At 43.1% G+C, this 27911-nt stretch overlaps 1 protein-coding gene across 1 annotated transcript in view; it reads right to left on the bottom strand.

The window, feature by feature from the left end:
- Positions 1-27911, bottom strand: part of MYO10 (myosin X) — a 260360-nt gene that overhangs the window by 75499 nt on the left and 156950 nt on the right. The window contains exons 10-19 of the mRNA XM_070357696.1: positions 25106-25235; positions 23515-23633; positions 21730-21876; positions 21478-21578; positions 21300-21366; positions 20687-20779; positions 20199-20267; positions 18636-18718; positions 15771-15879; positions 13185-13265 (exon numbers count right to left, since the gene is read on the bottom strand). Coding sequence (XP_070213797.1) covers positions 13185-13265; positions 15771-15879; positions 18636-18718; positions 20199-20267; positions 20687-20779; positions 21300-21366; positions 21478-21578; positions 21730-21876; positions 23515-23633; positions 25106-25235 — 999 coding nt within the window. The remainder of the gene's footprint in view (positions 1-13184; positions 13266-15770; positions 15880-18635; positions 18719-20198; positions 20268-20686; positions 20780-21299; positions 21367-21477; positions 21579-21729; positions 21877-23514; positions 23634-25105; positions 25236-27911) is intronic.

The raw sequence follows: 27911 nt of genomic DNA, 5'->3' as shown, positions 1-27911 counted from the left end.
AGAAGTTCATCAAGACCAACCAAAATAAAAATGCACCCCTGGAGGGTGCAGGGAGGTGGTGGCATGGCTCTCTGGCATGGTGGGAACAGGGGAGACATGTACCCTGTTATGGCAGATGGCATCTTCCAGGTGGGAAGTAAGCAGGTGGGTTGGGCTGCCTTTGCCAACATGCTTTTCACCATGCCATGGTACTCTTCACGGTGAAATATTATTCATCCAACAGGGAGTGTATTTTCTCACTGCAAACAACAATAGGATTCTGGAACTGGGGTTCCATATATTGAAGCACAGAAAGACAGGCGAGAAAACCCAGAAGTCCAATACAATGAAAGAGCCAGAAACATGTGGCACTTCATCCTTCCCTTATGATGGTTATCAATGTTATGTCTAATTAATTTCCCCTATGGTGGCTCAAATGCCTGCAATGCAGGAGACCCAGGTTCAATCTCTGGGTCAGGAAGACATCCTGGAGAAGGGAATGGCAACCCACTCCAGTATTCTTGCCTGGAAAACTCCATGGACAGAAGAGACTCCAATGGTACAGTTCACAGGGTCGCAGAGTCGGACACAACATAGCGACTAACACACAAGGTTGAAAAAACTCACGGTTAAAAATAAAACATTCTAACATTCAGCTTTCACTTGGCACTAGGAATTTATTTCTGTGAAGGCAGATTTGGCTAAGCGGCAGTCAGCCACATTATCATTCATTTCTTTTAAATGCAAGTCAGTTTAATATGAAAGCCCACCTTCACATTTAAAACACTTATTCTCTTAAAGGGCACTTTTAGCAACTGAATAGAAATCAGCTAAACACATTCAGGTGGCAGTAGAGGCAGAGATTAGCATTTCAGACGCTCTTTTATTATGTTCTTTAAATCTTTAGGGACTTCTACTCCGAGGAACAAGAGGATCTCAAGAAAATGAGTCTTACCAGGTTTCTCCAGGCAGATTGCAAAATATCAGCAAGTTCACGCTTGCATGAAACAAGCACAGGATGTTCAACAAATGACCATTCAGTTCCCGTAACTTCTCCCAGTTCCAGCCTTGTGTACCAGCCAGTTCATAATCCAATTTAGAAAGATGCTGATTCTTGTGCCCATTTCTTTAAAGGTTGGTATAAAGCACAGGGCAAGAAAAAGCCCCAGAACTATAGCATATACTCTTCCAAAGGGAACTTCTTTGACATCACAAATTCAAACAAAAGAACACCCTCCCCCTTCATCATTTCCCAGAGCGACCTAATAATACAAATGATTTTTTTTCCTATAAAAGGCGAATTCCATAAACAAAATACACTGCATCACCAATGCCTTATCCATGTGGTTAAGTCTTTTGTTTTTACACAGCAACAGTAGTTCAGACTTGCATATACAATCAAAATCAGCACTTACCCATTTGTTTAGAAACTAAACACTTCTGCTGCTCAGGGAAACCTGAGGAAAACAGCAAAAAACCTGTTTTCCTCAGGCTTGAAAAATTTCAGAACTGCGATCATCGTGAAACTTTTAAACAGCGCAAATAAAGAGGAAAAAACCCTACCTTGGGTCTCTCTTGCCCCCTTCAGCTTTTGTCCACTGTAAACGGCTGCATCTTTAGCAGTCCGGGCTGCAAGCATCTGAGCCCGCAGACACAAAAACCGGCTTTCTTCAGCTTCGCAGTCTTTTATGTGGTGTCTTGGGCCCTGCTTGTTCAATTCCTGATTTTACTGAAAGAAGTCCAGCCTGGCGAGGCTGGGGCGGGAGAGCAACTGCCCGAGACACTTTCGACCGTAGAAGCAAACGAATCACCTTCTACGCGCCAACACGTGTGCAGAGACATTAGGAAGGTCCAAAAAGTCTGACTTTTCAAAGATGATTAATATTAAAAAGAAAAAAAAAATGTCCCGGGACAAAACGCCACAATTTAGTGGTGACCTTGGAAACTCCACCCTGACAACAGCAGCCCTCCCTTGAGCCCTGCTTCATTTATGGCTATTTATCCTGGTCTTTGCATTTGGCTCCTGAATAGTTGCCATGACGACTCAGTAAACAGGATTCAAGTGACCACTGAGGGGTTTAGTGGGATTGTTTTGTTTAGGGAGAAGAATGGTAGCTTTAAGGCTTCCCCTACTAACGTTTCCTGAAAAGGTAGAGCTGTCTTTTCTTAGACTGTGGTTAGGTGATGGTCTCAAAAATCACAGATGCAGGCGATGAGTGCTCTGGTTCCAGGAGAAGAGGCGACAGGAGTCGCAATCAGAACAACAGGAAGAGTTCTGGAAGGTTGCTTTCAAGGGGGCTTTGTCCAGTATGGATGCAGAGAAAGCATCATCACAAAAGGCTGTAAGACTAAGTGAATGTGGGGCGGAGTCAGTCTGATAATCCAGACAGTTCTAAAAAAAACCCTGGCTCCTGGGTTCTCCTTTGCTCTCTCTGTGTCTCCATTTTTTCATTTAGTCTCTCTTCAATAAAGCAGTGGCTCAGTGGTAAAGAACCCGCCTGCAATGCAGGAGATGTGGGTTCGATCCCTGGGTCAGGAGATCCCTTGGAGAAGGAAATGGCAACCCACTCCAGTTATGGAGAATCCCATGGACAGAGGAACCTAAGGGGCTACAGTCCGTGGGGGAGCAAAAGAGTCGGATACAACTGAGTGACTCAACAACTATAAAGCAATATCAATCAGACTGTGAACCACAGAAACTTCATTCTCAGTCTTCATCACTTGGCCAGGCAATCGAAACCATCCTATTCTTATACAATATTACCCGAAAAAGTGCTCACCAGGTTGTAAACAGATGATGAACATTAATATTTTGACACATCATGATGGTACGCCTTTGTCAAAACTCAAAGAATCTACAACACAGTGAACTTTAATGATAATTTTCGATTTCAATAATAATGGATCAATATTGGTTCACTAATGGTAACAAATGTACACTAACATAAGAGGTGCCTAACAGGAGAAATTGTGTGTGTGTCTGTGTGTTGGAGGGGAGAGTAATATGGGAACTCTTTGTACTCTATGCTCAAATTTTCTGTAAATTTTAAAATATTCTAAAAAATAAGGTTTATTCATTCTTTATTTTTAATTGGAGGATGTTGGTGCTCAGTCATGTCCAACTCTCTGTGACCCCAGAGTCCACAGGCTCCTCTGTCCATGGGATTCTTTGATATTTGGCAAAACTAATACAATTATGTAAAGTTTAAAAATAAAATAAAATGTAAAAAAAAAAAAAAAAAAGATTGCAAAAGCCATAGCATTAAAAAAAAAAAAGAATATTGCTTCTCCAAGGGATCTTTCTGAGCTAGGAATCAAACCCAGGTCTCCTGCATTGCAGGCAGATTCTTTACTGTCTGACCCACTAGGGAAGCCCCACGTTTCAACCGGAGGATAACTGCCTTACAATATTGTGTTGGCTTCTGCCACACATCAGCATCAATCAGCCACAGGTGTACGTATGTCCCCGCCCTCTTGGACCTCACCCCACCCTCCCCACCCACCCCTCTAGGTTGTCACAGAGCACCCCACTGAGCTCCCTGTGTTAAAGAGCAATTTCCTATTAGCTCTCTATTTTACATATGATAATGTACATGTATACGTTTCAATGTTACTCTCCCAACTCCTCCCACCCTCTCCGTCCCCTGCTGTGTCCAAAAACCTGTTCTCTACGTCCGTGTCTCTATTCCTGCCCTGCAAATAGGTTCATAGTACCATTTTCCTTGATTCCATATATCTGGGTTAATATACGGTATTTGTTTTTCTCTTTCTGACGTACTTCCCTCCGTGTAACAGGCTCTAGGTTCACCCATCTCACTACAACTGACTCAAATGTGTTCCTTTAAAAAAAAAAAAAAGAAATTAAAATGTTCATCCATAACCATGTCAAAGGCTAAACGGAAATTAAAAAAAAAAAAGATTAAGAAGCTGGTTACACAACAATCTTCCAAAAGTATTCTATTTAAAACTAAACTCCAAAAGGAGGAGGTCTGGACACAGTCTGAGATTTTCGGTGATTCAGCTTAAACTGGGGGTGAAACTGTGAGGATGAAAGGAGCATATTTTTCACCCCACACATGAAATGCAACTACGGACTGTTAGACTGAAGTGTAGCTGTTTCATGTCCCTGTTACCTCATTTAATACTCACAGCTGCTCTCGTGAATGAGGCTTCCCTGGTGGCCCAGACAGTCAAGAATCTGCCTGCAAAGTGGGAGACCCGGGTTCCATCCCTGGGTTGGGAAGATCCCCTGGAGAAGGGAATGGCAACCCACTCCAGTATTCTTGCCTGGAGGATCCCACGGACAGAGGAGCCTAGCGGGCTCAGCAGGTACCTTCACTACGCACACTTGGGAGAGTAGCAACAACCCCAAGGCCACATGACCGCTTGGTGATAAGAGGCTGGACGGACCGGGCACACACACCTCTGACTTACATCAATTCCACTCCAGTGCTTTAGGGGCCTTGCACCTGGGCGGCTGCGCAATCTCCTTCCCAAAAGGGCGGGTCCTCGGGGTTTCAGAACTCCCCAGACCCAGGGCACCTTGCACCCCGTGTCTCAGCAGCAGTGAGCAGAGCCGCCTGTGCCCTTGGTGCGGTGCATGAATGAATGACCTAGTCACCCAGGTTCCATGGGTGACCGGGGAGCATGCAGAGGGCAGCTGGGGACATGTGTGGCAGTGGTAAGAGCAGCCGTGGGAAAACAGCTGCACTGAAAAGAACAGGAAAATCAAAGGCGTGAAAGACACAAGCAGAGTTAGGAATAAGGCGAAGCCATATCAAACCCAGCTGTCCTCAAGAGCCTAGAGATACTGCAGTTTGATGTAGGGATGTGTGACGGAAAAATTCTAAGATAACATTTCTTGCAGGCGGCTGGTTACTAGACCAGGAAAAATGTATACTTATTCAGAGCTTAAAATATTTGACATACTCATACGAATAAATATTTGCCATTTTACTTTCATCTCAAGTGACTGGATAAAAATCAGCAAATGGAAGATAAAGAAGTGCAGATTTCATTCAGCAGGAGTGAAGACCTTTCTCATAAATAGTAAGGGCATAAAAAGAAAGAAAAGATAACAGGGTCCCTTTAGGTGTAAACAAAGAGTAAATTATCCATTCCTGAGGATTAGTTTAGGAAGAGGGAGACGGATCCTTTGGTGTATCATTTAAAGGGGACAAACAGATCATATTTCATCAATTCTTTATGCAAACGTTCCTTTCTCCATACGCCTGAATGTGTCCACGGCTTGCTGACATCTGAATGGCCATCATGATGCAATTCCATACCGCATGTGCATGGATTTCATCACAGCTTTTCATTGTCTTTGAAAATCACAGGCACTATTGGAACTACTTGCACTGAGTCCAGCTGGCCTTTAAATGTAGCCTAAATATTCCTCTTTAGAGTCATCAAAGAAATGGAAAGTCATTTTATCTGCAGAAAGGCCTGGAAACGGAGCGACAAGGTGTAACTCTTACCAGCAGAGCGAGGATCTGTGATGGACAAACGACCTCCATTTCATTGACCATTTCAACGACCCCCCTTGCAAAGCCAAAAGCAAGTGCCTGGAGACAGGACAGCATGGTGCTGTAGCTAAGTGGCTTAGGAACAACTTCTGCTTTTAGAGTGATGTATAAAATAATGGTGCCTTTACAACCATGAGAATCTTTGAGTCAATAAAATACGGTAATAGATAATGTTTGAACTGGATGATGTATAATTCTAGAAAGTGAAAAGTGAGAGTCTCTCAGTTGTGTCCGACTCTTTGCAACCCCATGGACTATAGAATCCATGGAATTTTCCAGGCCAGAATACTGGAGTGGGTAGGCTTTCCCTTCTCCAGGGCATCTCCCTAACCCAGGGATTCCACACTGCAGGTGGATTCTTTACCAGCTGAGCCACAAGGGAAGCCCAAATTCTAGAAAGTTCAATCAAAATGCTAAAATATAGCATTTAACCTTTCAGGTTCAACTCTTGTTATCCAGCAGGTTTGTACACCCAAACCTCCTCGCCAAATCCTGGCAGAGAACACATTCCCTAGGGGAACTCCACTTAAGGATTTGAGCGTCTGTGTATGAAGCAGCAAGGCCAACTCTCAATATTTGTGAATGAGTCTCCTGCGCTGTGATTGGCTCTTTCCAAAGGGCTCCAGATCCTAGGGGTGGGGGACACTGCATCTGAGAAGGGGTCATCTGGGAGACAGAAAGATAGCATAGTAACACAGAAAGGCTGAATCACAGTAAGAACATCACTGTAATACTGACCTACTGGTTTATCCCCAGGGTAACTTCCGACTGCAGAAATCAAAGATGATCCAGCAAAAAACAGACCAGAAATAACCCAACTAGAATGAAACCTACAGCAGTAAGGATTAAAGATGGTGCATAAGTCTATCTCTGGCAAAGTCAAGTATTCACACACCATGGGCATAATCATGGTGTCCTTTGACGAGCAATTCAATTCAACATTTACTGAGCACACATGAGGGCCTGGATGTAGACTGGGCTACACAGCAGCGTGCAAAGATGGAAGACACAGCCAGCAAAGCTGTACATGGTCAAGATCTTCTGTATTTATGGAATACCTTATTCAGAAAACAAGCCAGCCAGGGCTTCCCTGGTGGCTCAGATGGTAAAGAATCTGCCGGCAATGCAGCAGACTCGGGTTCGATCCCTGGGTCAGGAGGATTCCCTGGAGGAAGGAATGACTACCCACTCCAGTATTCTTGCCTGGAGAATTAATTCCATGGACGGATGAGCCTGGTGGGCTACAGTCCAGAGTCGGACACGACTGAGCGACTAGCTCACTCACTCACTCAGAAAACAGCACTGGGGTAGAGACACCAATGCCTAAAAAGGAATGTAAAGGGTCACTGGAATAAACTCAGAAAGGCCCGTGAGAAACAAGGTGAGTAAAATGAGAGGGGAAAAGATCGAGAAAGAATAAGACAGGACAAAACAGTCAAGGTAGGAAATGCACTATCATAGTATCAGAACTTTCTAACATGTGCACTCTGTTAAAACAAACAAAAAACCTAAGGAAAAACATAGCAGGCAGCACCCCTGGGGCCACACAAACACGAACCCCTGGGACTAAATGTGCCGGATTCATGAAGCCATTCATTAAATCACCATGCCTCTGGAAACAAAAGGCTCCGGTTTCTGTAACACTAACATGGCACTCTCAGATGCTGTGTGGTCCTGAGTGTTGTCTTAAACAGGGACCTGGGCCGGTGTCAACAGCGGCTGCATGAAGAGAGGGACACAGGTCAGCAGGACTCACTTAAGGGGAAAAACTGGCCTCCCCTGAAGTCTCTAGAAGACGACTTCGGTGTGAGACGGTTGGGCTGTCCTCGTATTTCGGAGCCTGAAGACGGTGCTTTAAGACAAGGCCATCACAGCGGGGCCAGCCCTGTGTGTCCAGCTCCACTGTCCTACTGGATGTTCCATTTTCCAGCAAACATGGCTGCACTCCAACTCACAGACCGCAGGGCTTCCCTCCTGGGACGCCTGGTCCAGAGCTCCCCTTGGCGTGGACACCCCTCTTCCCTTAGAAAAACCTGACTCCACGTAGCCACCTCTGCTAGAAGCTTCCCCCCAGAGGCCCCCAGCGTCAGGGCCATTCAGTTGACCCATATCCTGCCTTTTTAGAGCAGACCTGATAGAATCTTTGAGGATATGGTTACGCGGAGTTAAAACTTAAGGTGACCCTGCAGGAATCAAAGATGCTTCTGCCTAGAACCCAAGAGTTCCCCATATCAAAAGACAGAAGGAAGAGTGATGAAAGCCAGGCAGATCCTTCACATTTCCTTTTAAGCTTTGGCTTCTCTACCCCAGTACTATTTTCTGAATAAGTGGGTGAGTGAGTTGCTCATGGCATCCGACTCTGTGACCCCATGGACTGCAGCCCACCAGGCTCCACCGTCCTGTGAGTTCTCCAGGCGAGAACACGCCCTGCTGCTCCTGTAGCAAGTGGGCCTCGCACTCGGGGGTGGGAAGTGCAGAGAACCAGTTCTCACACCCGGGAAGGCTCTTCTGATATTTATCCGTCTGTCCCCTTGTTTAATTCTGAACTGAGGAATGTTAATAATGGACTTTTCTGACTAAAAATTATTTGCTGAAACAATAAGCAAGGAGAGAAGGCAGAGATCACAGGCCACAGGACACCCTGGGGGAGAAACTCTGAGGAGGCAAAGCAGGTTTTCTCTGGTACCGATATCTTCTGGGGTTGGTCTGGACACATCTGGCCAGGAACTACTACTGCCTAAGCAAATCACAAAGGTCCATCTAGTCAAAGCCAAGGTGTTTCCAGTGGTCAGGCATGGATGTGAAAGTTGGACTATAAAGAAAGCTGAGCACCGAAGAATTGATGCTTTTGAACCGTGGTGTTGGAGAAGACTCTTGAGAGTCCCTTCGACTGCAAGGAGATCCAACCAATCCATCCTAAAGGAAATCAATCCTGACTATTCATTGGAAGGACTGATGCTGAAGCTGAAACTCCAATACTTTGGTCACCTGATGTGAAGAACTGACTCATTGGAAAAGACCCTGATGCTGAGAAAGACTGAGGGCAAGAGAAGGGGATGAAAGAGGATAAGACGGTTGGATGGCATCACCAGCTCGATGGACATGAGTTTGAGCAAGCTCTGGGAGTTGGTGATGGACAGGGAAGCCTGGTGTGCTGCAGTCTGTGGGATCGCAAAGAGTCGGACACGACTGAGCAACTGAACAACAACAAGCAAATCACAATAGGACAAAGCTACACGGTCACATCACCAATTGAAAACCATCTGATGGAGAAGCCTGCCCTCTGTAAACTGAAGACTGTAAGCTGACAGGAGGACTGCACTCCCCAGTGTCTTCTGAGGCAAAGAGCTGGCTGCAGGCCAGCCCCTACCCAGAGGTATGCCTTTACTTTCTTCATGACTTAGTGCCAGGAGGACTGCCCGGTGACGCTAGTAAAGTGCCTTCTATACAATACCCGAGGTTCGCTCCAAATTGTTCACAACAAAGGCCCATAGACTATTATAGCCGAACTGACAGAACTGTTTCAGCAATCAGTTATATTCTCCCTGCTTACACCAGCTTTTCAAAGCAAAACACGCTGGGCTTCCCAGGTGGCTCAGTGGTAAAGAATCTGCTTGCGATGCAGGTGATGTAGGTTCGCTCCCTGGGTCAGGAAGATCCCCTGGAGGAGGAAATGGCAGTCCACTCCAGCATTCTGGCCTGGGAGATCCCATGCACAAGGGAGCCTGGCGGGCACAGAGTTGCAAAGAGCCGGACACGACTGAGCACAGACACGTAGGACTTTTTCACACCAGTTTTTTCAAAGCAAAACATAAAAATCCCCAATAATGAAAACCCATAATATTCCCCAAAGAGGATTTCTAGACGCTTCAGGCCAAGTCTCCATCCTGAGTGTCACGTTCTTGCCAAGGATAGGACGCAGCCTGTAACACAGGCCTGGAGCGCACAAGCCGTGTGTGTATGCTCTCTGGGCCACCATGGGAGCCTCGGATGTGTTGCACAGGTGTCTAAAGGAGCTGTTTAGGCAGCTCCCCTGCTTCTCCTGAGGCCACAGACTTTACAGCCATTGTTCTCATCCCCTTTCGGGTCACAGAATTCCCAAAAGGAATCTCTAGAAGCTGCCAAAACCCATGATCTAAATTCCTGAATGATGTACAAAACACCTCCATATACATACATTTTTAAATACATCCCCAGGACTTCTCTGGTGGTCAAGTGGTTAGGACTCCACGCTTCCATTGCAGGGGGCACAGGTGCCACCCCTGGTCAGGGAACGAAGATCCCTCGTGCCATGTGATATGGCCAAAAAACAATACATCCTCTAAGGCCCCCTGATGAATGTCTGACTTGAGAAAGGTGGAAATACACACTCCCCACATCTGGGGAAAGACAAGCAAGATTTTCCCTGTGACATTTCTAGAAGCATTCACCTTTGGACAAAAGTCATAAGAAACTACAAACGAGGGTTGTTTACATATATTTCCTAGATCATCACCAGTAACACTCCAATATTTCCAATGGTACTAAACAAATGCTAAGCGAGTCATAATTTACCTTTCCCATAGTCTAATTAGTCCCTTCACACTTGGTATCACACCTACATCTTAGGCCTCAAACAAGTCAGTTCTCCTGTCTGACTTGCTGGATGCCTTTAAAATGGTACCGAGATGTGTTTCCAAAGTCTTTGACAGTCCTGTCCATCTCCTGGTAGGTTATTAATTACTGCCTGCCATAGGTCAGGAGGTAGGAAGGGCTGTGAGCCAAGAAAAATAGAACCAGAAGCTGGATTGGCTCTTTTTTTTTTTAATGCAAACACTAAAGCAATTAGACACAACCAAATCCCAGTAAGGAAAACTAAACATCAAAAAGAGGCAGTTTCTTCAACATTCTGAATGAAGTGCTTTCAAACAGGCCTAATTTCAAAAGTGATTTCAATTTAAAGAAAAAAACTAACTCCATGCCATCCAAGAAGGAAAACAAAAACACAGAGGGCCAAGGTTTTAAAGTTAAAATTTCTATCCTTAAAAATAAGGCCTGGCAAGGCCGGCTCTCCTCATTTCATTGAATCTAAGATGCCAACGGCTATAAAACTGCACAATTATGACATCACTAAGAAGAGAGAAAAAGTTCCAAATTAAACTATGGTTTGTCAAAAAAGCTGTACATTGTATCTCAATACTCATGGCCTTAAATTTGGGACAAACATGCAGGTTCAAACTACGGTATTGTTGGGACTTCCCTGGTGGTCCAGTGGGTAAGACTCCCTGCTCCTGGGGCAGGGGGCCTGGGTTCAGTCCCTGCTTAGGTAACTAGATCCTGCACACCTGTCTCCACTGAGAGTCTGCATGCCTCAATGAATATCCCGTGAGCTGCAACCAAGACAAAGAACAGCCAAACAACTAGTTTTTAAAAGATACATAAAAAACAAATTACGGCACTACTAATGAAGAGGAAAGAAACACTGGCAGAGGTTAACAGCTCCTGTAAGTGTAGATGCAAACACAAAGCTCCTCTATCCATCGCGTAGATACGCCAATTAGGGTTTTAGAAACCGTGAAAGTCGCTCAGTCGTGTCTGACTCTTTGCAACCCCATGGACTATACAGTCCATGGAATTCTCCAGGCCAGAATACTGGAGTGGGCAGCCTTTCCCTTCTCCAGGGGATCTTCCCAACCCAGAGATGGAACCCAGGTCTTCCGCACTTGAGGCAGATTCTTTACCCAGCTGAGCCACAAGGGAAGCTTTATAAAGCACAGCTGTTGCTGCTGCTAAGTTGCTTCAGTCGTGTGTGACTCTGTGCAACCCCATAGACAGCAGCCCACCAGGCTCCTCTGTCCCTGGGATTCTCCAGGCAAGAACACTGGAGTGGGTTGCCATTTCCTTCTCCAATGCATGAAAGTGAAAAGTGAAAGTGAAGTCGCTCAGTTGTGTCCAACTCTTAGCAACTCCGTGGACTGCAGCCCACCAGGCTCCTCCGTCCATGGGATTTTCCAGGCAAGAGTACTAGAGTGGGGTGCCATTGCCTTCTCCATAAGGCACAGCAAAGGGATATAAACCAGCTGACATGGGACATGGTTATGTTTAACTGTTATGTTGAGCATAGTTAATTAACAATGCTGTATTAGTTTCAGGTGTACAGCAAAGTGATTCAGTTAATACACATACATATATCTACTCTTTTTCAAGTTCTTTTCCCATTTAGGTCATTACAGAACATTGAGCAGACTTCCCTGGGCTATACAAAAGGTCCTTCATGGAACACAGTTATGTTTTAGCTATTAACTTTCAACATTCTGTCCAAAAAAACACCTATGTATTGTTAAGCTGCTGTTATTTTGTGATAACCTAAAACATTTTATTAAAAATTTGAAAAACAAAAAGATGAGCTACTAATTCAACTGCCAGACCTTATGGACCGTAAGTCATCACAGATCTACAGAACCACAATCTCAGTCACTTTAGGCCACACAAATGACAAATTCTCCCCATCACACCTCAGAGTAACAAACCAAACAGATTATAATCTCCCCTTGTTGAGTTTTTGCTTCCTAGAAGACAGAATTCAGAATTGTGGTTCTTATAAAAAACACCTTAAACTCTAAAGAAAATATTACTGTAGTATTAAGTCAGAGATAACTGGAAAACAAAAGATCCACACCACCAAAGTTATGGACACCAGCATTAGGGAGCATGAAACAGTCGAGGTCAGATTCCTTATCTGAGTCCTTATGAGGATGGCATCTAGTTCTTCCCCACGAGGGGCCTTGACATTATTATTTTGCTAAGGGATTTCCTTTCTTCACAGGACTAAGAGCAGATGTTTGCCAAATCAAGATCATGTCAATTCTTCAACAGCACTTGAAGGCAATTACCCATTTAGCCTTAGACAGAGCAGCTGTTTTCACCTAATACTAAATTTTCTTAATTGAAGACAAAAGGAGATGGAGGTGGCAGAGGATGAGATGGTTAGATAGTATCACTGACTCAATGGACATGAATTTAAGCAAATTTCGGAGACAATGAAGGACAGGGGAGCCTGGCTGCTGCAGTTCATGGGGTTGTAAAGAGTCGAACACCATTTAGTGACCAAACAACAACACATTTTCTTTTCTTTCTTCAGACAGATTCTCTGTATAAAACTCACACTGTTTCTGATCAGGGCATGGCATTAAAAATCTAAAACCGAGAGCCGAGACACTAAAACTTTTGATGACAGGAGTCCTCTAATTAGTTACAACTAACTAAAGTCCCTGAAATCCATTATTTACTACATAGAATACAGACTCTTTGTCATGTTTAACAATAAAGCAAAAGAAAAAAAAATGAAAAAGAAATCCATCGAAACAAAAAACACACCAATCTTTTCTTCCAAAAGGTATATACCACATTCTGGAGCTTGCCCAAGAATCTGAAAGCAACGCTAAAGGAAAAATGCAAGGTTTTGCAATGTTTCCTTTTAAACTAGGTTTCTCTAAAGTGTAATGGCATCATTCAAAAGCAAACAGGTCCAAAAGACAAAGGGATTTTTTTTCCCACTGAATGTTATAATAATGTCACATCCATTTCCAACCATCTATAATGAAAGAACTTTGGAGAAACCAAATCAGCAAGTAGCCATGCCAGAAAGCAGTGGCCTTAAATAAGACAGTCTCAGGGGAGAAGTGTCGTAAATCTTACCTTCTGCATGTTTGGCTTGATACAGCGAACAAAGAAAGGATTAGAGGCGCTTAGCGTTGCCATTAAGGAATGCAGGGAGTCCTATGAGAAAGAAAAAAGTATAGGTTGATTTGGTCTCTTTTTATGTCTTGAAACTTCTCAGCACCCTAGGCACTCATCAGAAACAAGAAAAAGAAACCTGAGGAATAATAGTGATTTTATTTTTAATCATGTCACTCTAATCAAAGTATTATAGTTGTCATAGGAACTATTTCACATATGCAAAACGTATTTGTTACTTCTTTGATATATACTGGAGTGGGTAGCCAGTCCCTTCTCCAAGAGATCTTGCTGACTGACCCAGGGATCAAACCTGGGTTTCCTGCATTGCAGGCAGGTTCTTTACCATTTGAGCCACCAGGGAAGCCCCTTTGATTTTTAATCATGTTATTCTAATAAAATAAAGGTATTATAATTATCATAGAAATTATTCCACATATGCAAACATTTATTACTTCTTTGATATAGTACCATTTAAAAATACTTTTCTGTTAACCAGCAAAAAAATAAAAATAAAAATAAAAAAATACCCTGGGATATTTCAATATTTATACAGAAAACCTGAGAACTATCACCTCTCCTTTGGAGTTGTTCCTCATTATTTCCATGGAAATGACAGCTTCCACAAGCATCTCACTGGTCTTTGAACCATGATCTTTCAATCACCAGGCAGATCAATCTCCTGTAATACTGCTGTCTTTTCTTTAAAACATTTTTTTTTTAATTGTGAAGAATTTTTAACATTTACCAAAGTAGACAGAGCGTGTAAGGAGTACCGGTCATCAGCTTCAACTCCTGGCTAATCTCGTCTCATCTGATCCCTGCTCTGTCCACATCACACCCACTTTTAGTAGAAAAGCAAATCCCAGACACTGTGCTATTTCATCCTTTAACATTTCAGTATGTATTACCAAAGGCTAAATACTTTAAAATGTACAGAGGTAACCACAATATCATTCCTGAAAAGAATTAACACATATTTCTCACTATCAAGATGAAAAGGTACAATGAGTTCAGGATTCATTTTTAAATACTCCGCTGTCTCAAATTTCATACTTTTTAAATGGTTTATTCTTTGAAATCAGAATGCAAATAATTAGATCCATGCAGTGCAGTTGGTTGATATGTCTTTTCAGTCTATTTTAATCCATTGGTTTTCCCTCAGTCTCTGTCTGTTTCTTCTTATAATTTTGCTGTTGAATAAACTGGGGTGTCCACTACATTGACTAGTTACTTCTGTACTCAGAAAGCCTTAGGATTTCTCACCGATGACGGAATGTCCTGGAATTCACGGCCCCTCATACTCTGGTACCCGTTTATCATCATCCAAGGAGTCCAGTCCTCTGGGAACAGGACTCATTCCTGACTTGGGACCTTGCCTCCTGCCTTTGTCTCTACTTCTGCCCATTCTCTTCCACTGCCTGATTCCTAGTTCAATTTAAGTCACCAACATCGCAAAAACTTCTAAGACAACTCCAGGCAACACTGACTTAGAAAAAGACGATGTAATGATCCCACTGGATGAATAAGAGCCTAGGGTTTAGAGTCAGATAGACTCAAGTTCCGTTCAAATCCTAGCTTCAGTCCTCAAAGGGACTGAGCAAGCCTCCATTTCTCTAAACCTCAGCCTCTTCATCTGTAAAATGGGGACAATAATACATACTTCTAAGATGATAAGCCAAGTGAACAAGAGAGCATATGTAAAGGGATCAGCCCCGTGACTGTAACCGAAGAGCATATAATAAACGGCAGCTGTGATTATTAAGCTATTATTAAAATACATCCTATCTGGCTCACACCTGCCAGTACTGTCAGCAATGGGACTGTGGGTTGAACTGATCCCCAAACACATTGAACAACAAACCTCACACAGCATCCCCCAACCCCACGGCACCCAACTGAGCAGCTACATGAAAGAGAGTCTCCCAGAGAGCAAATTTAACAAAGGTCTGATGACCGACAAGCCTCCATTCCCCCTCATGTGAGGATCTGGGGCTAAAACAGGACAATTAAATTAGAGGAATGGCCTTCTTGTGCTGTGCCTCTAAACTGTCTAAAAGGCTTACATATTTATGATGCAGATAAGAACGTTCCTTATTTTCCCTGAATTCTGGACATCTGGACAAGGTGACTGACACTGATCTTATTTAACCATGCACTTGGTTACTCTTCCTAGTTATGATACTGTAAATCTACTGAGGAAAAATTTTTAAAAAATCCAGACATAGGAAGAAATATATTTTATATGCATCTGAGCCTTTAAATACAAATCAGAGCAATCCCAAATAACCAAACAGTCCTTAAGAAGAATGACTATTTCACAAACTTAGAGTAAGTAGTTATTTATCTTTAATAAGACAAAAAAAACCTTTTAAAAAAAATCTGGCTCAGGGAACAAAAGTATATTTTTCTTCCTAAAATCCTATTTTAAAAGGATGATAGAAAACAAGTGAACCCTTTCATAGACCCCATAGATGCTCATTCTGATTTTCAGTTCCTAAAGTCACAATAAAGATGGCTCCATCCAGACCAGCAGCATAAACTAACCTTGAACTGCGAGCTGACCGTGGGCCGCCGGTGTTTGCTTCCGCATTTCAAGGTATCCTGATTATTGCGGCTGGAAACGTGTTCGAAGAGGTCGTAGATGAAGTCGAATCTGTGTGAGCAGAGAGCAGGAGGGCCATGAGGGGTGCACACCCAATTATTAGGTGCTTGATCACTGTAATTATAATGCAGGTTCCCACTGAAAATAACATACCAAGGCCTGCAAGAGCTAAGACAGTGTTCCAAGATTTCACACACCCACCACCACCCAGGAGCTTCAGGCACTGAAAGCAGATGTGGCTGCTTCGGAGTGCTGGAGTCTTGCCGGTGAGAAGAGGAAGGTGAAAATGACCCACGTGACCAGCCACTCCGGAGCTGAGCCTTGCAGCCCAGTGGAAGGGAAGTGTTTGTCTTGTGCAACTCAGCGTGGCGAAGATGCAGTCAGTTAACAGGTGGAAGGGCACCAGGCAGGAGTGAGACCGACCTGGGTTCAATCCTGCCGTCCCCTCTTCCTAGCTGTATGACTCGGACATGATGCTGGTCTCTCTCCACACCTGTTTTCTCACTTGGAAATGGGAGTCATTTGGGGATGTATCCTAGGAAGCTGGGGTAAGGATGAAATGAGGAATGGAGGCAGAAGGCTGAGTGTGACGCCTGGCCCATCCTAAGTGTTGATGATCACTGTTGTTGTTATTAAAAAGTTCTGGAAAATCTATTGCCACTACGAACAAAGTAGAAGACTTTTCAGGAGCTTTTTTTTTTTTTTTGTATTTCTGGCTGCACTAGGTCTTCGTTGCCATGAGGTCTTTTCTCTAGCTGCGGCGAGCAGGGGCTGCTCTCCAGCTACTGCGTGTGGGCTTCTAGTTGCGGCGGCTTCTCTTACAGACCACAGGCTCTGGGGCACATGGGCTTCAGTAGCTGCAGCACTCAAGCTCAGTTCAGTTCAGTCGCTCAGTCGTGTCCGACTCTTTGCGACCCCATGAACCGCAGCACGCCAGGCCTCCCTGTCCATCACCAACTCCCGGAGTCCACCCAAACCCGTGTCCATTGAGTCAGTGACGCCATCCAGCCATCTCATCCTCTGCCGTCCCCTTCCCCTCCTGCCCTCAGGCTCAGCAGTTGCGGTTCGTTGGCTCTAGAGCATGCAAGCTTGAGTAGTTGTGGTGTGCTGGTCCAGCAGTTGTGGCCCGAGGGTTCTAGCGCAGGGCTCAATTGCTCCAAGGCAGGTGGAATCTTTCCAGACCAGGGACTGAACCCGTGTCCCCAGCACTGGCAGGCGGATTCTTATCCACTGCACCACTAAGGAAATCCTCAGGACCTTTTTGATCTTCTTTGAATGGAAGATGTTCTGGGCTATAAAAACCATGGGTCAGGGGTGTAGGGGGTAATGTCTTTGCTAGAACCAGGAGAAAGAGTCTGGCTTTCGCACCCCATCAAAGAGACAATGCCAGTGCTTCCCTCATCACTTCTCATTCTGTTCAACTCTCTCACTTTCGTCCTAAGGTGATGTTTCGTTCATTCTCGCTCTTTGAAGTTCTCTGTACTTTGAGCGCTTTGGAGAAAAGCTTTGGGTGCCATTAAAATGTCCCACTGGACAAAGAAATAGCAACCCATGGACAGAGGAGCCTGGTGGGCTACAGTCCATGGGGTCACAAAGAGTTGGATGTGACTGAAGAGACGGAGTGCAAAATGTCACAGGTGCCAAAGGCAAAAGAGAGAAGAGAGGCAAAGACACCAAGCCCCTCCATCTGCAGAGAGAAACCTGGGCTAAAACAACACTCTTGCCTTTAATTCCACTTAATGTTATGATAGCGGCAACCAATGGAAGGCCATCTTGCTGGGCTCCAAGCCTCGGCCCTGCTCATAACAAAATGTTCATTTAACCTCAAGACCCCGCTTTTACTTAAATGGATTGATTTAAATTTCCTTTGAGAGAGAGGTAATCTGCTATGGTTAAAACATCACCATTTTTACAGGTCTGAAAATGCACCTAAAATTAAAATAGCCGACAAGGTTGTAATTAGGGAATCTTCATAGAGGAGGGTTAAGACACATTGAAAGATCACCCACTTCCACCCTGGGCTTCTAAGCTGACACTTAAGATGGGTTCTCTTCACCCCGGTTCACAGCTATTTAAGCGACAGGGTAGCCACCTGGGACTTTCATTTCTAAAAGTATTACAGCTTTTTACTGATTGTGCTACTTTCCTTCCTAGGATATTGAAAATTTGTGTTAGAGATTCACACTGGATCTAAGACACATATTGATGACTTTAAGGGCTGTTTTCCCCTCTTTCTCTCTCACAAAGCCTCCTAAAAGCAGGAAACCTCCTGGTTTAATATATACAAACAAATGAATTCATCATCAAAACTTTTCAGCATATTTTCCTTAATTACTGATTTAATGGTGTGAATTTACAATTCATGAATGAATAAACGAATGGGTAATTTTAGCTGAATACTTGTTTATTTCTCTTGATAACCTTTACACTAACTAGAGACAGAAGGTCCTACAAGACCCGAAGAAACTAGGTCATGCTGGTTAAAATCTTAGATTCTTGAACCAAGCAGAACAGATAAAATCTAGTTGAAGAATCCTGGGCAAGTCACTTCACCACACCAGGCTTAATCTCCTTACCTGCATAACAGGATGAATAAAAGTATCTAATCTATGGGTCTGGTGTTCCAATGCCACTTCATTAAATGGTAGCCACTACCACTAAGGCCATTTATATATCACTTTATTAATCAAATATTGCCCAGGGAAGAACACACTACATCAAGTTGCCCCCATATTAAATTTTTCTGTGTGAATTAAAAGCATCTGCACAGACATCACTCTGACAGCTCAGGAAAGAGACCAACGCACCGGCTTTCTCTCAGAAGGTTGAGAAGATCGTCCCTGAAGGTATCCCTGTTCTTCTCCAAGATGCCCCGCACGTCATACTGAACCTGGTTTGCAAAAACAAGTGAGAAAAGGAAGAACTGATCAAAAGAATCATTTCAGGTCCTAAGCATCCCCTTTAAAAGCTGGAACCATCGTTCAATCTACTTATGATTGGCTTCTGAAATTACAAATGGGCAAATATCAGCCGGGATCTTGATGAGAAGTTACCTGCCTAAGGGTGTGGGGAACCCTCCTACACTGTTGGTTGCATTGGTTCAGCCACTATAGAAAACAGTATGGAGGTTCCTCAAAAAAATGAAAAACAGAGTTGCCATATGGTCAAGTAATCCCATTCCTGAGCATCTATCCGGATAAAACTAATTAAAAAAGACACAGGCACCCCTATGTTAGCAGCAGCACTATTTACAATAGTCGAGACATGGGAACAACCTAAACGCCCAGCAACAGATGAATGGATAAAGATGTATGTAGTACATGTATATACAGGGGTATACTACTCAGCCACAAAAAGAACAAAATGCCATTTGCAGCAACATGCATGGACCCAGAGATCACCATTCTAAGTGAAGTCAGTCAGGAAGACAAGTATCACGGTATCACTTACATGTGGGATCAAAACATGACACAAGTAGAGATCCCCATTCTAAGTGAAGTCAGTCAGGAAGACAAGTATCACGGTATCACTTACATGTGGGATCAAAACATGACACAAGTAGAGATCACCATTCTAAGTGAAGTCAGTCAGGAAGACAAGTATCACGGTATCACTTACATGTGGGATCAAAACATGACACAAGTAGAGATCACCATTCTAAGTGAAGTCAGTCAGGAAGACAAGTATCACGGTATCACTTACATGTGGCATCAAAACATGACACAAGTAGAGATCACCATTCTAAGTGAAGTCAGTCATGAAGACAAGTATCACGGTATCACTTACATGTGGAATCAAAACACGACACAAGTAGAGATCACCATACTAAGTGAAGTAAGTCAGGAAGACAAGTATCACGGTATCACTTACATGTGGGATCAAAACATGACACAAGTAGAGATCACCATTCTAAGTGAAGTCAGTCAGGAAGACAAGTATCACAGTATCACTTACATGTGGCATCAAAACATGACACAAGTAGAGATCACCATTCTAAGTGAAGTAAATCAGGAAGACAAATATCATGGTATCACTTACATGTGGAATCAAAACACGACACAAATGACCTTATCTAAGGAGCAGAAACAGACGCACAGCGAGAATACACCCGCGGCTGCCACGGGGGAGAGGGGTGCGGGAGTCTGGGGTCAGCAGAGGACAACTGCTACGTACTGAACGGATAATCAGGGATAATGGATAATCCTACTGTACAGGGCAGGGAACGATATTCAGTATCCTGGGACAAATCATAACGGGAAAAGAATATGTGTGTGTGTGTGTGTGACTGCATCGCTTGGCTGTACAGCAGAAATTAACACCACATTGTAAATCAACCACACTTCGATCATACAAATTCAAACAGGAGTTACCTCTCCAGCATAGTGTTTCACTCCAAAATTGTTGACTGCAACTCTGGGCTTCACGTAAAAGTGGTTATTCTAAAAAAAAAAAAAAAAAAATAAATGCCTAATTTCACTCACTGATTTCCTGACAGTATAACTACAACTGCCAGGGAAAACAATTTCAAAACCCACGACATATAAGAGCTTTAGGCCACATCATGTGATGCACTTCATCGAAATCATGCAACCCTGGTCTGTGTCATTATGGTAGGTTAAAAAGGTTAAATTTTATACTCAAAGTAAACGTGGGCATGTTCTGACAAGTAGCCTCAAATCTATGCCTTTGGCTTTTATTTCTATTTAGTTCTGGCAGAGCAAAGCTTCCGTTTGAGAGGAAAAAAAAATTCAATGTGAGAGGCACCGTGGGGCCAACAGCCCCTAAATCTGTCCTCCAGCATCTTAATCCACAGATGAGCTACCCAGACACAATGAGGAGTTGGCAGGTGTGGACATACAGCATGCTGATTGTGCAACTTTTCCAATAAGGTGCTATCAGTGGCTTGAGGAAAATGGCTTTCTTCATTGATAAGGGCTAGGAGACCAAGTTTCTAGAAGAGAGGGGAAAAAAAAGGTTAAATACGAATTACACATTTAATTTTTGCCTCTGTGTATTTTTACAGCTCCTTTCCTCTCTACTCTCTATCAAGTGGTAAAAAGGGCATAGTTTCTCAGATTGAAAAATTCAGAATGATACACTATAAAGAACTCCAAACTCATTCCATACTGCAAACACTGAACCCCCTGTAGTCTGGTGACCAGGATGTTTACAATTGGCCAATCCACTACTGGGATGGCAAAGTTTTTGATGCTGACTTAAAATCTCTGGGAAGCCAATCTGCTCACTGTTGACTCTTAAAATATCGACTTCAAAGAGACAATGGGCTTGAAGCAGCCAAGTCCTTAAACTCAACCTTGCACAGTTACATGTACGGTTCCAAACGGTCCATTGTGTTTTAAACAGTCACATCTTTCACGTGCGTGTTTCTACAAGCTCTTTTGTTCCCGTAAATATGAATCAGCCCAGCTGGACACCCTTGGGACTGCAACAATTCTTCACCAGTGCGTTACCTTCTCAATCAAGTCCAGGCATTCTCCATTGTCTATCCAGTCAATATCTTCCCACACTAAGCCTTCTCTGTGCAAAGATTAAAAAGGTCCAGGTTGTAGTAAAATATCACTTCAAAACTATCCAACGTAGGGACTCATTTTCTTAAACATTTTGAAACGCAATTCAGTGAGTGCTTACCTACTATATTCCAGTTGTTCTAAAGAAAAGATATGCTTGTTGAAATATTCCTGAAGTTTCTCGTTTGCATAGTTTATATTGAACTGCTCAAAGTGATTCACCTAAGGGGGGAAACAATCCAACAAGAGTCTTTAGCACTCTCGCTCTTACATAAAAAGGTAAAGAAAAGGCCAACAAAAATCTGCGGAGAAAACATAGCAGTGTTTGTTTCACGAGCTCTGCTTAGGAGGATCCCACTCATTGGTAGCACACCTCAAAGTTTTCAAATCCAAAGATGTCCAAGATGCCAATAGACTTGAAATCATCTTTGCCTTTGATCCTGCTGTTGATCTTCTTGATCACCCACTCGAAGCAGCGTGCGTAAAGTGCCATGGCCAAGGAGTCCCTGCTGTCTGCCGCCTGAGGGGAGAGGAGACAGAGACGCGGTTTCCCTGATGACTGCAGGGAACCCGGATGGGCACCTCTACCCGAGCTGCGCTCAGGAGCCACTCACTCTACATCCACGCAGGCTGTGTCCAGTGAATCAATACCACCCAGGAAAACACAGCTGTCTAAAGAAAGGGAAACCTGAAGCTTGCTTATTTGCAGCAAGATTCACCTTGAAGCATCAGGCTTTCAGATTCAGCTTTATGTACTGAGTTATAAGAAAGAATCGGAACCAATATATACAGCTCTAAATTTGATCAGGTTTATGCCAATAAGTGGGCTTTCCAGGTGGCTCAGTGGTAAAGAATCTGCCTGCCAATGCAGGAGACTAGGGTTCGATCCCTGGGTTGGGAAGAGCCACTGGAGAAGGAAATGGCAACCCACTCCAATGTTCTTGCCTGGAGAATCCCATGGACAGAAGAGCCTGGTAAGCTACAGTTCAGGGGGTTGCAAGAGAGTGGGAAACGACTTAGTGACTAAATACCAACAACGACATGACATTAATTAAGACTTGACTTCACTCATTATCATCTTCTCATATTTTACTTAGTGTAATACAAGTTTTCTTCATGGTATGGTTAGCATTTTTACTTATCCAATCCAGAAACAGCTATTAGATGGGCTAGTGCATGTAACTGGCTCAAGGCAGTTGCAGAGACAAAAATAAATCATACAACATACTGTTGCTTTGCTTTCATTATTAATAATAATAATTAATTATAATAAAACTAACACCAATTAATAATAATAATTATTACAGCTGTTTATTTAACTCTTACTCTGCACCAGTCACTAAGTGTTCAGTTCAGTAGCTCAGCTCTGCCCATATCTTTGTGACCACATGGACCACAGCACGCCAGGCTTCCCTGTCCATCACCAACTCCCGGAGCTTGATCAAACTCATGTCCACTGAGTCGGCAATGCCACTAAGTTTTTAGCATTTATATATTTTTTACTATCATCTTTATACATGGCAACCCACCCCAGCATACTTGTCTGGAGAATTCCATGGGCAGAGGAGCCTGGCGGGCTCCCGTCCTCGGGGTCACAAAGAGTCGGACACGACTGAATGACTACTTTCACATCCTTGTCTTGGGGCTTCTCTGGTGGCTCAAAAGCTAAAGAATCTGCCTGCACTTTGGGACACCCAGGTTTGATCTCTGGGTAGGGGGATCCTCTGGAGAAGGGAATGGCTACCCACTCCAGTATTCTTGCCTGGAGAATTCCATGCACAGAGGAGCTTGGTGGACTACAGTCCATAGGTCCAAGGAGTCGGACATGACTGAGCAACTAACACTTTATTTTCATCCTTGTCTTACAGAAAAGGAAACTGAGGCACAGTGAATAAATTCCCCAAGACCAGAATATAATAAGCTGAAGACTCAGGACTCAGACTCAGGAAATCTCCCCCAGTCCTCTTAAAGATTCTGCTACACTGTCTCTAAGATGGCCACTGAACCACTTTGCCTATCCCCTCAACGTGGACGTCTTATTTTGATCCTGAGCCAAAAGCATTCAAATGGATAATTACAGTTACTTATTCAAATCAAAGCCATGGATCTGCAGACCCAGAGGCATCTTTAGAAGTTGCTCTGAGGGCCACACACGTACCTGCTGAACGTTGAGAGGTGTAAGGATCTCCTCCCCCCGGAGGAACATGGACCTCTGGGTCAAGGCATCCGTGAGCTGTGCCGGGTCCAGCCCAAGTAACTCTGCAGACCTGCCCAAGGCTGGGGAGGAAGGACAAGGCGAAAATGGATGCACAACCCCAAGAAGGGACAGCCCATGCGACTCCAAATGGGTGCAAAGCCAGTGCCACAAAGCGACACAGTAAAGCAGAGGATATTCCTAAGCCCCTCGGCAGGACCTAGAGGACACATGTTCTGCTGGCAGGCTTTTCACTCCCTCAATGTGTCTTAGGTTTACAGCAAATGACCTGGTACTTGGAACAAGTACGGTCCAGAGACCCCCGGCAGGCTCCCCAAGACCCTGTCAGAGGTTTGCAAGGTCCATAACTATTTCAGTAATAAGACTAGCTTTTTTTTTTAGTGATAAACTCTGTTATTTGCTTTTTCACCCTCATTCCCTCACAAGTATACAGAAGAATATCCCAGAGGCTACATGACATGGGTAGCTCAAGAAGCTGAAGGCAGAAATAGAAGCCAGCTGTCCTTCATTACATCAGATATTTCAAACATTTACAAAATCATTAGACAATGTCAGTCATTATTGACTTGTTCTTTTTTGTTTTGGAAGATGGCCTTTCAAATAAAATACTATTTATTTTACTATATGCAAGGGGTTGGTTACGGTTATTTTAAAGTGAATCTATTGTTTTTAACTATCTCCGCTTTTATTTCTAAAGGGCTTCCCTGGTGACTCAGATGGTAAAGAATCAGCCTGCAACGCAGGAGACCTGGGTTTGATCCCTCAGTCAGGAAGACCCCCTGGAGAAGGGAATGGCAACCCACTCCAGTTTTAACTGCCTCTGTTTTCATTTCTAAAGCAGTAAACATCAACAGGTATGATCCATGGGAAGGAGAACTACAGGCCTCTAGCCCTGGGCAACTCAAGGGCCACTCTGAACTTACACTCATCCATTTCCCAGCCTCCATGCCCTCATCCACTGCAACCATCAGAAAAGTTTAAAGGATAAATCACTCCAGGAAAATGACAACTGACATTGTTACATGTATGTTAACTCACTTAGTCTTAAGACATCTCCACTGTGCACTTTACAGTGAGAAGTCATGAGTGTTGAAGGGGTGTTGAAGGGATAAGTAACCCAAGGAAACAGCTTGGGGCAGAGCCGGGCTACGAACCAGTCATCCTGGCTTGAAAACTAACTATCTTAACCATTCCACTACGGCAGCCCTCAGTAGCCAGGAATTAACCACAACACTACACGCCTGACTCAAGACATTATTCCTACATCAAATTCTTGTTGCCCCTATTTCCTCTTCTTGGGCTCATTTTCCTTCTTTCTTAGCAGAAAATGAGAACACAGCCACCATTCCACGCAGTAATCACTTGTTTGAGATGCTTTGACCCTTTATTAGCTGACCTTTCACATCAAACTTCTGTAGCACTTATTCTAGGGCTCAAAATATTTTTCTGTCAAAGGCGAGACAGGAAATATTTGAGATCTACATTTCTTATGAGGCAAAAGCCAAGGAAGTGAAGCAGGGAGAAGCAACCTTACCCGTTTTGAAGGAAACTTGCGCCCCACCAGCAGTGATAAATTCTATGTTCCCGAGATGTAATATACCAGCAAGCAACCTCAACACTTCCCGAACTTCTTCCTTGCTAAACTGCATGACCTCCATCGCCATCTGGAAGGAAACAAGGTTAGTTTTTCATGTTTTTTCATACTAAAAAAAAATGAAAATGGTCACTACTCAATAAAGTTACTAAGTACAAGGCAAGAAAGCAAGAAATATTGGGGTGGCCAAAAATTTCATTGGGGATTTTCCATTAGATACTGCAGGAAAAAAACGAACACATTTTTTGGTCAACCCATTTTATATGACAAACACTTTAAATGGGTATACATAAAAGAAAAGCAAGACATTAGGAAATAATTGTACAATACTTAAGAGATAACCCAATCAATAAGATAAAAAAAAAATAAATATCTGCTTTACACACAAGACTCCTGTTTATGCCAGAAAAGAATTACTCCAGAGAGTCATAGTAATGATAGTGACAAAGAAATCCTTCTTTCTGTGTGTATCAAAATGTAATGGAACATTTTTTATTTTCTTACACATAAAAAATAGGGGGCATGGGGTGGGGAGGGAGGTGGGAGGGGGGTTCAGGTTGGGGGAACACAACTGCACCCGTGGCTGATTCATGTCGATGTATGGCAAAAACCATCACAATATGATAAAGTAATTATCCTCCAATTAAAATTAATTAATTTTAAAAAAGAAAAGAAAATGTCAGGGGTGGGGGATACTTCATGAGACTCCTCCAATATAAATTTGGGGACTTGTCTTAACGGTTAAAAGAAGCAGGGAGCCTGATAAGCAGAATGAAATTCTCCATCAGGGGTTCTACAGATAGAAGACACTTCTGCTCCTTTTGTAAAAGATGCTGATGGAAAAACTGAATGGATCTAGATTTGTCTTCCTTGACAGTCATCACACTGCTATTCTCCATTTCTCCAAAGGATTTTTAAGGTCTTATTTTGGCCTCTGGATACTAAATAGAAGTTAACACAATGCTGATTTGGAAAAAAAAAAAAAAAGAACAAGCACCAACAGGGGCTTTGTTCCCCAGAAAGTTTCTAAACTGAAGCCAAGCATCTTCTGAATCAGATCAAAGATTTGCTCATTATCTCTTAGGATTTAGGAGCCATATTCTTGTCAGGAAAAGAGCCAGCTACCCTCTCCCACACCTACTCTACACACACGCACACGGATGCACGCACGCACACACACGTGCAGAACAGAGGGCGGAACTGCTGGCAATATGGATGAAAATAACCTACAAAGAGAACTCAGACCCGTGATCACTACAGTGACCACCGGAGCAGGAAGGCGGAAGCCACACAGCACTGTGATGCCACAGAAGCTGCAAGAGGAAGCGACTGGAGACTTTAAAATATGAAAAGTAATTTCTTTACGAGGAAAGGGAAAAAAAGCCAGAAACAAAGGGCAAAAACAATAAACAGGAAAACAAAATTAAAAGAAAAAACTGCATAAGGCAAGGAACCAACAGCTATATTAAGAGACACATGACGCAGTTAAATAAAATAGGCACCTTTTGTAAGAGGAAATGCAAATCCACAGAGAAATGTTTTCCTTCCTAGAAATCCAACACATGCATATTGAAGAAAATGAGATAACTTCTATTAAATTAACAAAAATTTTTCTGAATGAGAAAATGGGAGAAAGTGGGGTATTTATGCAGGGGTCACCGCTGGTAGCGTAAGTCAGTATAAAGATTACGGGTCAGCGTTGCGCTGGACCACCTAGGTACATAACCTTAAAATGTTCAGAGAAGTTACACAAGTTTCTCAGGGTCACAAAACCAAGATTCAAAGTCAGGCCTGACGAACGCAAAGTCTAGGAACTTACTCTCCATTCGGTTGTATGCTTTTTTTTTTTTTTTTACGTCCTTAAAAAGTCAGTTGCCTATGTAATCACCCTTAATTTCAGTGCTGGAATTTTTTTATTTTTAGCTACCATATGGGGCATGCGGGATCCTAGTTCCCTGAGCAGGGATCAAACCCATGCCCCCCTGCATTGGGAGTGCAGAATCTTATCCACTGTACCACCAGGAAGTTCTAATGCTGAAGATTTGTTTCAAAGAAAATCTCGACAGGAAAGAAAGCTTTGTAAAATATTCACTACAGCATTATCTTAACAACACTTTCAGAGAAAAAAAAAGCCCTAGCTTTTCTACAATCAGACAAGTCAAATATAGTAAGTAAACTTGTTATGGAACAGTATATAGTTTTTAAAGGAAATTATCAACATTACATATAAACATGATATTTATGATAGCTTTATGCAAAAAGTACTAAATTTGTGCAACTTTTTTTAAAGAAAATCAGGCTGGGAAGAAGATCTACAAAATTGAAAATAGTTGCAATGTTACTGCTGGCAGGCTAATGGACATTATATTCACATCTTTTGATATTGTTGACATGTTTTTACTGTAACAACTGAGTCTATTAATGGGTGAATGGATAAATAAATTGCTGTCTCTTCAATGAATACTATTCATTGTAAAAAGAAACAATTCTGTTAGGTGCAGTTTGGGTGAGTGAAAGAAGCCAGAGAGAGGAGAAGAGATTTTGTATGATTTCATTTTCAGGAAACTCTAGAAAAGACACATTTTTCTAGGTTTCCTAGGGCTAGGGAGTCTGGGATTGTCTAGGAAGGGGGACAAGAAATCTTTAGGGTGTAGAATTGTCCTTCAGTTTGATTGTGGTTGTGGGTACACGAGTACATAAATTCAAATTTCACTTTATATGCTTTATATGAGGGCATTTTATTATA

Source organism: Bos mutus, chromosome 20, assembly GCF_027580195.1.
Source record: "Bos mutus isolate GX-2022 chromosome 20, NWIPB_WYAK_1.1, whole genome shotgun sequence".
NCBI classification, from domain to species: Eukaryota; Metazoa; Chordata; class Mammalia; order Artiodactyla; family Bovidae; genus Bos; species Bos mutus.
The sequence above is the reverse complement of the archived record's forward strand: the minus strand, read 5'-3'. Positions and strand labels throughout refer to the sequence as shown.